Genomic DNA, 11,260 nt, shown 5'->3' with positions numbered 1-11,260 from the left:
AAACATATTTTTTCATTCCTTCATTTTGAGTTGAAATGGCATGAATCACTCTATATTGATTGATAAAGAAAGAATTGATAAATAAATAATTTTAAATATCAAATTTGTTATTACCTTGGATTCTGAAGAAAAACAAAATTATTTAATGGAATGAGTTTTCATGAATAAGTACTTACTACAAACAATGAAAACTCAATCAAGAGTCATGTAAATAATTATAATTTATTTTTAAGTATTTGATATCGAAGAAAGAACCATCCTTCTAGTATTGAATATTTATTCATATTATGTTTCCTTTATCATAGTTTAGTAAGAAAATGGGTATGGGTACGAGGATATACCCGTTACTCGATGGGGATGGGGATGGGACAAAAGTTTGATACCCGTTGGGTTTGGGTATGAGGATGGGGATGAATTTTTTTTTACGGGGATGGGTATGGGATAGCGAAACCTGTGCCCGCCCCGCCCCGTTGCCATCCCTATTGATGGTATCACTATGACTGAGTGTTGCATGATCATGATGGGTTTTGGGCAAGTATGGGAACATGATAATCATGCTTTAAATGTAATAGAATTGCGGGGACATGCGGAATAAGTATATAGCTTTTATTGTGGCTCATGCACTGTATGTGAATTGTATGCATGCAAAGGGTTAGGAAAATGAGAAAGGGAAAATAATGTGCGTTGGACTGGACTGTGATGTTTTTAAGGAGCACCAGTGTGTCTACTATTTAAAGTGGTTCCATGAATATGAATGGTGGTTGGTGAAATACATGTTTAATATGTGATATTTGTGTACAAGTTTGTTAAAGCTATTTAAGTTAAGACTGTGCATTTGAGTCATGTGATTTATGGAAATATATATATATATATATATATATATATATATATATATATATATATATATATATATATATATATATATATATATATATATATATATATATATATTCTTGATTGTGGACATGCATAATGATAAGAGTAGAATTAAATGTAACCTGTTTTGGGTGCTAAACTAGCAATGGGTCGTTGCTAGTATAGCATTTGGTTGTAAGAAATTATTATTATTAATGTGACTAATAACCTTTTTTTTATTATATGAATGGTGGTATATCAGAGTAGTTTAACTAGTATGATCAACAACATTTAAAATATATTTTTTCATTCCTTCATTTTGAGTTGAAATGACATGAATCACTCTATATTGTTTGATAAAGAAAAATTGATAAATATCAAATTTGTTATTACCTTGGATTCTGAAGAAAGACAAAATTATTTTAATGGAATGAGTTTTCATAAATAACTACTTACTACAAACAATGAAAACTTAATCAAGACTACCATGCGAAAAAAATAAAATAAAAAACTACATACATCAATATATTATCCATAAAAGCTTAAATTTGTTTAAAATGTTCAAATCTGAACCAAAATAGAAAAAAAGAAACTGAGTACTTGCGATATTAAAATATAAAGACAATTTTTAACCATTGAATAGCAGTACAAAAAGTTTTAAGGAAGAATACCTAACTACTACTGTTACAAGGTTTTTTTTTAAATAGATTTAATTAGTCTTTAAACAAAAAAATAACTTCTGCAAAATTAGTGAAAAATTAATTCCAAAATACATGTAGTTGAATAGTATTAACGGAAAATTAACAAAGAATGTTTTAATTATCTACTTAATACTCAAAATCTACCTTTTAATAGCATTTTTAAAACCTAGATTTTTTTATTAAATACAATTAATATGATAAAATTGACATTATCAGCAATTATTGCTTGCAAAGATTACGAGCGTTACCTTCTGAAATTAGTGTTTTCTTTTTTCTTTTTCCAAGTCTAAAAATCTATATATACGTGTTTGTGGACTTCTGCAGATTATAATTTCTTGGTGACTAAAAGTCATGGCTTCTACCTCCACATTCCAATTCTCAATTCTTATATCTCTCTTTTTAGTTTCATTTTTTTGGATTGTTGAAGGGAATCTTCCCCAATCATGCAAGCAAAATGAGTGTCCCACTTACACTGTAGTAGAAGCGGGTAATGGTTATGAAATTCGAAAATATGATTCACCTGTGTGGATTTCTACCCCACCAATTCAGAACAAATCTTTCGTTGGAGCTACAACAAATGGTTTTATCAGGTTATTTCATTTCTTTACATCGAGTTAATTTGATCTGTAATGCATGAATAAGTTTAGGTTTTGTTAAAAATTTATTTGGAATTAAAGTTGAATAACCATTGGTATTTCATTTGGAATTTTCAGGCTATTTAGCTATGCCCGTGGTAAGAACAACCAGAACAAGCAAATTAAGTTGACAGCACCAGTTACGAGTGAAGTCTCTTTTAATGGAGGAAAGCCCTCCATTGTTGTGAGCTTCTTTGTGCCATTAGCGAACCAAAACAATCCAGCTCTGGCAAATGGACTGAGTGTTAAAAGATGGAAAAGTAAATTTGTAGCAGTGAAACAATTTGGTGGGTTTGTCACAGATTCTAACGTTGGGAGGTATGTTGCTTCCCTCAAGGCTAGTCTTGGTGCAACCAAACGTTCTTTTACTTTTGGCAAGAGTTTCATTATAGCACAATATGATCCTCCTTTTAAATTGACCGATAGAGTGAACGAGGTGTGGTTCTTGTCTCAGTGATCATAGTATCCAATAGACTAGAAAATTCTCTATGTTATCTTCCTAATTTAGTAATAATGTCATAGATGAATGTTACAATTGTATAAATAGAGTGTTTAGCTTTACATTAACATAAAGACTAAAGAAAATAAATGAGGAAGAATAACAGAGTACTTTTTATGTGTATATTTTCCTAGGATTCTCCAAAGTATTAGGTCGTGTTTTATCTAGTTGTAAATTTGTAACATTTGGAGTTGAACTTTTCCATCAAGACTTGTTCTCATATTTTATCTAGTTGTAGATGCTTTGCTTAAATAATCGTGTGTATTCCGAAAATAGATGTCCAAAAGTACCGGTAGATATAGGGTCAAAATATATTAATATTTGACACTTATGATTTGGTTTAATGGCAAACTACATGTAATACGTACTCAACTTTATAATGGGATGAAATAATAATGGATACCTAAATCTCAAATACTTTTTCTCATTTCAACAAAAGGTTAGTGAAATTTTATGTAATAATATTAATTCTCTATTATATAAATATAATTGACGACTTATTTAGAAGCCTGGCAGAAGTCTTGTTAAAAACGTTCATAGATGGTCTAACTATGTTATTATTATATACAAGTTTGTAAAATTCAATTTATTCAAATATGTTGAATATTTATATTTTCTATTAAACATGCATATATAAAAAAGATTGATTACTCATTCACTTTACTTTTTTTTTCTCTTTCTAAATGTGCATGTATCGAAAGATATTGATTAATATTTCAGTTTCTTTATATATATATATATATATATATATATATATATATATATATATATATTTAGCGATATGTCATGTGTTTGTTTCATAGTACATAGAAGAAGTAAAAATGATGAAGTTGGAACTTCATCGTAGAGTTACTCATTTTGTATGTAAGACTTTTGATAAAGGAAGAATACTCACTTTAGAATCAATATATATCTTTATACCAAAAAGTCTCATATATAAGAAAAGTGACTCCACAACGAAGTTTCAATATCTTTTCTTTGTATTTATGCTCTAAAACAAATATATGACAACATCCACGTTAGTGCTACTAGGCTAGACCCCACCATAGATGTATCAATGAAAAATAATAAACATAACGTTGACTTTGTTCAATATGTCAAATTGTTACCATTACTCCCTTGATTAGAACATCACACTACAAGAAAAATGTGATTTATTTAAAGATATTTACATACGATCTTAATTTGTAGGTAACATAGGTATTATATATGAATTTTACCTATAAAATTGAGTTACACAATTTTTTTTTTTTGACATTTGGCGCGTTAGAATGAGAACATTTGCGAAAGATAGTATACGTAGGTAATGGTAAAAAATTTGTATGTAAGCAAAAAAAAAAGTACGTACTAATTTTACATACAAATTTATAAATGATTATTTATTAAAAATAAAAACCAAGGTTTATTCTTACGCTCACTCACTCAAATTTTTTGTTACTCGCGCTCCCTCTTTCCAAAAGAAGAAACCCTCACAAAATTTCTTTAAAATCACTCACAAAGAAACGTTATTATAATTATTACTATGTTTATTATTCTTACTACATTGTTATTATTACTATTATTAGTATTATTAATAACAACATTGCAGAGTTTGGATCAATAATTTTGTGACTTTACTTTTAGAAAAGATCACGTGACTTTATATTATGTTACATTCATATATATATATATATATATATATATATATAGAGAGAGAGAGAGAGAGAGAGAGAGAGAAAGTATATGAATAAAATAAAATGACACTACAAAAATATTTAATTTTAGAAGGGGTTAATTAGTTGGGGTCATAATAACGTCCAGCAAAATACAATATACCAGAGGTTTCAAAAACTCCAGTTAAGTACCAGTAGATATAGGGTCAAAATATATTAATATTTGACACTTATGATTTGGTTTAATGGCAAACTACATGAAATACGTACTCAACTTTATAATGAGATGAAATAATAATGGATACCTTAATCTCAAATACTTTTCTCATTTAATTTCAACAAAAGGTTAGTCAAATGTTATGTAATAATATTAATTCTCTATTATGTAAATATAATTGACGACTTATTTAGAAGTCCGGCAGAAGTCTTGTTAAAATCGTTCATAAATGGTCTAATTATTTGCAACTTTTTATTTATTTTTTTGTTAAAAAATAAATAATTACAAAATCAGTAAAATAATAGAGTTGAAAATTAACTTTTTTCATTATGAATAATTATTTAAATTTAAAAAATAAGGATAAAATTCTAAAAATAAAAACAAAAGATAACATATGTATCTTTGTTTATATATATATATATATATATATATATATATATATATATATTATTTTTTTTAGTTGTATTATTATTATTAATAATATAGTTCGACACACATTTTACTTTTATTTATTATGGAATCATATTTCAATTATTTTCATTTTGTATTTGTTTTGTTGTTAATTTATCTTTAAATCTTTGAACTCAAGTAAGTAGTTACTAAAATTAGTAAATTAATAAAACTGAAAAATAATTTTTTTATTATGATAATTATATTGCATTTATAATAATAACTATTAATAAATTACTATAGTGATATTATTATTATTATAAATAATTTTATCACTACGAGATATTATTGTAATTTTTTTTTTGTTATTATTATTTTAATTAAACATACATTTTATTTTTATATTATACATATCATATTTCAATTGCTTGCATTTTTTATTTGTTGAGTTGTTGATTTATCTCTACATATGGGTAATTACTTAAATTCAAATAAGTAGTCACAAAATCTACTATAAATATAGAAATATAATGTACTTGTGAAATATGAAACTTACCCTTATTTAAATCGCTGACACTTGTCCATTTTACTTACATTTGTTGTTTTGGCGCCAATGTAGATCACTCCTTCGTTCAAATGTTGTCATGGTGTATATGTTTTATCCTTCTTCCTCTTCTATGCATCTGAAAATATGTTTTCTTTGTTCCTTTTCACTTCATCTCAACGTAAATCCTACTCTTCCTTCTTCCTTTCCCAACCCTCAAAAGTGATTCCTCTGCTACCCCTCTAACTCCCAATCTTTCACTCCTCTCTATAAGACTCAAGGAAATTAATTAATTAATTAAATAAATAATTAATAAATGTGGGTAGTGGGAGCCTTTAAGACAATTAATGTTAATTTATATAACGTGGAAGAGTACTAGCTGAAGTGGTTGAGAGTACTTAATTGTGTTCGAAGGATTTGAGATTAAGTTCTCTGTTTGTCATTTGTGTGTTATTTAATGATTATTATTGTAATAATAATATGCTTGATCATTGCCAAATTTCGTTTTGACATGAAGGTGAAACATATGGGAATCGTTTTGAGAGCATTAGGATTGCATTTCAGAGAGGATTGAGGGTTGTTTTTGGAAGGTGTCAAGGGAGGCCATTGTTGACCAACAAGGAACTCTAGAATTCTCGAGTTTAAGCAAGGAATTCAGGTTAGGGGAGCTGAACTACGTGTATTTAGATTCCTATCATTTTGTTTATGATTGTTTGTAATATGGATTTTCAAATATGGTTTAATCTGTGAAACTACATATTTCTAGAATTTTTCCAGCAACTGCCTGAACTAGTGTAGTGCTTGGCGGTGAGGTTTGAACCACCAGGCGAGAGCTACAAAATTAGTGGGGTTTGGAGTACGTATCGTCTGACGATGGGGAAGTTTACGCCAAGTGACAACTAGAAGACAAAGAGCACTGCAATGCGTAGCGCTTGGCGGCCTAGGCCTTCCGTCAGGCAGTCTGGAACTAAACTTCGCCTAGTGGCTTTGGAGTAGCGCCAGACGATAATGCAGAGTCAGGATTTGTGACTTGTTTGCTTTTGCGTGGTTTACAAGTCTTTGGTGATACCTTAAAGATCATCTTGCTAGAGTGTTCCTTGAATTGTGGTTCGGGATAGGGGAAAAACATGTGACATTCCTTGAGTTGTGGCTTAGAATGACATCTCTTGAGTTGTGACTCGAAATTGCGGATGAACACAAGGAATCCTTAAGGTATGGCTCAGATTAGCGAGTGTTGTCGGTGTGAGTGTGCGAGTTGTGGCTCGTATGGATGAGTCCAGAAGATTGTCCTCCTTGGTAGCTAGCCGACGAGTTTGATAGTCTTGGGAGATTACGAACTATGCTCGTATTGAGAACTCCACCTAGCGTTACGTAGTCTGGTCCGTAGTAAGTTTCTCGCACGTGTTCTACAAGTTATGGCTTGTAGGTGTGGCAGCAAGTGTATCTTGATGTATTCATCTAAAGACGTAGAACACGGATAACATGGTGGTGGCCATGTGGTATGGAATCAAAGGATATAGTTCCTTTGATATGAGTTTGCTTATATATATTTGAATTACATATATGTTTTTATACTGTTAGCTCACCCTATCTACTTGTGTTTGACGATGACCGTGTATTGCGTTACACGTGAACATATGATGTTGCAGGTGGATTTGGTGAGGCAGAGAGTCGGAGCGTGGGCTATCTTGGGGATTTTCTACAGAGTTTTATTGCTTTATAGATTTTGAGGAATTGTAATAATTGTTGCTATCAGACTTTGATTTTTCTATTCGACCTTTTATATTTTGGCAGATTTTTGAATAAGTGGAGATGAATTGAATGTTTTAAATTTTCCCGTTTTTTTGGAAAATGAAGTATAATAAATGAGGTTTCCATCATATTTCTTTATTTTATTATTTAGTTAGTATATCCAACCGGGATGTTACATTCTCTTTATCCTTCCTCTCATATTCCTATGATTTTTCATTAACCTCTTTACAAATTCCTCTTCTTTCTTTTTTTTTTAATTCACAAAACCCTTTCTTTTTTTCGGTCTTCCTCCTCACTATGTCTTTGGTCGAGGTAAAAATTTCATTCTTCCTTTGTCAGATTTGGGTATGTTTTTAGGTGTTGTGTGGTGCCCTTGTAGTGGTTTCTAGATTATTCATCTCCATTGTGGTTGTGGGTTTTATCGAGGAGTTGATTTTTAGGGTTTATGGTTCTCTTTGATTTTTTTTTTCATTTGGAGTTGTGGTTATGTGTTGTGCGTTTATGTTGTGTTGTGCATTTGGGTTATGGGTTTTCGGAAGAAGTTCATTTTTTCAGAGGGTTTGTGGTGCTGTTTGATTCTTTGTTTTGGAGTTGTTTCCGATTGATTTGTGTATTTATACTTGTGGAAAGTTTTCTGGATTATTATTCTGCATTGTGGTTGTGGTTTTTCCTGATGTTTTGATGTTTCGTTTTTTGGGGTTTAGGGTTATATTGTTGTTGTGTTTAAGTTTTAAGTTCCATGGTAGAAGAGTCAAAATGTACTTCTGTCTTTAAACAACAACAAATTAAACACAATCTCCACTCAATCAATGATGAAAATTTCTCCTAAATTTGAATGAAAGTTGTTGGGTCTTGATATGAGTTTCGTGATTACTGATATGCGAAAAATGTTATCTTTTTTATATTTTTTAAGGTTGCAATCTACCTATATTTTGAAACTTTTTTAAATTTATTTAGATAAATATAATAATAATTATATTATTATTTTATATGAAAAAAGACATGTGTGCATGCACGAGTCACAAACTAGTATTATTTATTAAAAATAAGAAATCAAGGTTTATTCTCACTCTTACCCACTCAAAATTTTTATTACTCGCGCTCCTTCATTCTAAAAAGAAGAAACCTTTACAAAATTAATGAAAATAACTCACAAATAAGAAACTATCTCAAAACCCACTCAAAACTCACTCGAAACAACTCATTTGGATTTTTCGAGGAGGGATTCACCATGAGATTCAATCAAAATGAAATATGAGTCAAGTCCACACAAGAGATAGACACCACCTTGAACCCAAAACTTTAACACAATAAATTTATAGATTTGTTTTTAAAGAAATGGAGAGTGTATAATAATTAATTCTTTATTATATATTTATAATGAGAATACGTATATATTAATATTTTATTAATGATATTACTTCATTATAAATAATATAGGATACTAGTGATATTTTTGAAAATTCTTTTTTATAAATTTTTCAATGTTTTATTACAAAAAAAAAATATTTGTCACAAAAATATTATTTTTGAATAGTAATATCATTAAATATGTATAAAGAAAGAACGAAATGTTATTGATATCCTCATCAATAAATAAATAACAAAAATATTAAAATTAAATTAATATGAACTTCAAAATTAAGAATATTTTTTTGATTTTGGTTTCTCAAACTTAAAAAAACATCACTATAACCGCATAACTACGTAAAAACTAATTTAGTTTCTTAACCATGAAAAATAATTTATTTTAGTTTCTTAAATTTATTATAAAGAGACTAAAAAGGTTTTAAAAACTTATACCATTTCTCAAATTTAATGTTTGGATATTACGAACATTTTCTTTTCAATTTTAATAATTTGAAATAATATTTAAAGTTTGACTGTTAAAATCATATTTAATGTCACAGTTAAGGTTAATGACAATCAAAGTAAAGACATATATATTCACATCTTTATTATAAACAATATATATTTTTTGTTTTTAGTGAGCCAAATATGTTTTGCAAGCACTCTAACTCCAAATATTTCAGGTGCTCCAAGCTCTAACTATAGGGTTACTTGACCTTTCCAAGGATATTCATCCTTTATCAGGGTACTCATTTTTTCTCAACTGAATGAGGGTTGTGTATGTAAAAGACACTCCGACAATGAAGTCAACCAAGTGTGTTAGCATATAAAAAATATAATCAGTAATGAACATAATCAATCAATCTTGTGCACTATGCTATTTATATTATGCTTATGGGCTTTTTACCTATATGGACCTGACCCATGACTAATTAGCTTGATTAACCTTTGGTTAATCCATCTGCTTATTAGTTACGATTTTAAGCTAGTCAACTTAGCCAAAGCATTAAGAACAAATTATAAATAATGAATTGGATTTTCACATGATGTTGGAAAGGCGAATATATTTTATATGATCAAATAACTACGTCAACCTCCAAAAAGAGTGTTTAGCTTTACATTAACATAAAGACTAAAGAAAATAAATGAGGAAGAATAACAGAGTACTTTTTATGTGTATATTTTCCTAGGATTCTCCAAAGTATTAGGTCGTGTTTTATCTAGTTGTAAATTTGTAACATTTGGAGTTGAACTTTTCCATCAAGACTTGTTCTCATATTTTATCTAGTTGTAGATGCTTTGCTTAAATAATCGTGTGTATTCCGAAAATAGATGTCCAAAAGTACCGGTAGATATAGGGTCAAAATATATTAATATTTGACACTTATGATTTGGTTTAATGGCAAACTACATGTAATACGTACTCAACTTTATAATGGGATGAAATAATAATGGATACCTAAATCTCAAATACTTTTTCTCATTTCAACAAAAGGTTAGTGAAATTTTATGTAATAATATTAATTCTCTATTATATAAATATAATTGACGACTTATTTAGAAGCCTGGCAGAAGTCTTGTTAAAAACGTTCATAGATGGTCTAACTATGTTATTATTATATACAAGTTTGTAAAATTCAATTTATTCAAATATGTTGAATATTTATATTTTCTATTAAACATGCATATATAAAAAAGATTGATTACTCATTCACTTTACTTTTTTTTTCTCTTTCTAAATGTGCATGTATCGAAAGATATTGATTAATATTTCAGTTTCTTTATATATATATATATATATATATATATATATATATATATATATTTAGCGATATGTCATGTGTTTGTTTCATAGTACATAGAAGAAGTAAAAATGATGAAGTTGGAACTTCATCGTAGAGTTACTCATTTTGTATGTAAGACTTTTGATAAAGGAAGAATACTCACTTTAGAATCAATATATATCTTTATACCAAAAAGTCTCATATATAAGAAAAGTGACTCCACAACGAAGTTTCAATATCTTTTCTTTGTATTTATGCTCTAAAACAAATATATGACAACATCCACGTTAGTGCTACTAGGCTAGACCCCACCATAGATGTATCAATGAAAAATAATAAACATAACGTTGACTTTGTTCAATATGTCAAATTGTTACCATTACTCCCTTGATTAGAACATCACACTACAAGAAAAATGTGATTTATTTAAAGATATTTACATACGATCTTAATTTGTAGGTAACATAGGTATTATATATGAATTTTACCTATAAAATTGAGTTACACAATTTTTTTTTTTTGACATTTGGCGCGTTAGAATGAGAACATTTGCGAAAGATAGTATACGTAGGTAATGGTAAAAAATTTGTATGTAAGCAAAAAAAAAAGTACGTACTAATTTTACATACAAATTTATAAATGATTATTTATTAAAAATAAAAACCAAGGTTTATTCTTACGCTCACTCACTCAAATTTTTTGTTACTCGCGCTCCCTCTTTCCAAAAGAAGAAACCCTCACAAAATTTCTTTAAAATCACTCACAAAGAAACATTATTATAATTATTACTATGTTTATTATTCTTACTACATTGTTATTATTACTATTATTAGTATTATTAATAACAACATTGCAGAGTTTGGATCAATAATTTTGTGACT

The 11,260-nt window shown here is 28.6% G+C and overlaps 1 protein-coding gene across 1 annotated transcript; it reads left to right on the top strand.

Annotated features, from left to right (window-relative positions):
- The first annotated feature begins 584 nt into the window (after positions 1–584).
- Positions 585–2,730, top strand: LOC114174500 (heme-binding protein 2-like). The gene is made up of 3 exons (XM_028059339.1): positions 585–636; positions 1,984–2,146; positions 2,270–2,730. Exons 1-3 carry the CDS (start codon positions 585–587, stop codon positions 2,646–2,648), a joined length of 594 nt encoding a protein of 197 aa, XP_027915140.1. The 3' UTR covers positions 2,649–2,730.
- The last annotated feature ends 8,530 nt before the right edge of the window (positions 2,731–11,260 follow it).

This window comes from Vigna unguiculata, chromosome 2 (genome assembly GCF_004118075.2).
Source record: "Vigna unguiculata cultivar IT97K-499-35 chromosome 2, ASM411807v1, whole genome shotgun sequence".
NCBI lineage: Eukaryota > Viridiplantae > Streptophyta > Magnoliopsida > Fabales > Fabaceae > Vigna > Vigna unguiculata.
The sequence above is the reverse complement of the archived record's forward strand: the minus strand, read 5'-3'. Positions and strand labels throughout refer to the sequence as shown.

Coding starts and splice junctions, on each gene's coding strand:
- LOC114174500 (XM_028059339.1), top strand. CDS start 585: ATGCGGAATAAGTATATAGCTTTTATTGTGGCTCATGCACTGTATGTG. Junction 637..1,983: donor TCATGCACTGTATGTGAATT/GTATGCATGCAA, acceptor GGATTGTTGAAG/GGAATCTTCCCCAATCATGC. Junction 2,147..2,269: donor ACAACAAATGGTTTTATCAG/GTTATTTCATTT, acceptor TGGAATTTTCAG/GCTATTTAGCTATGCCCGTG.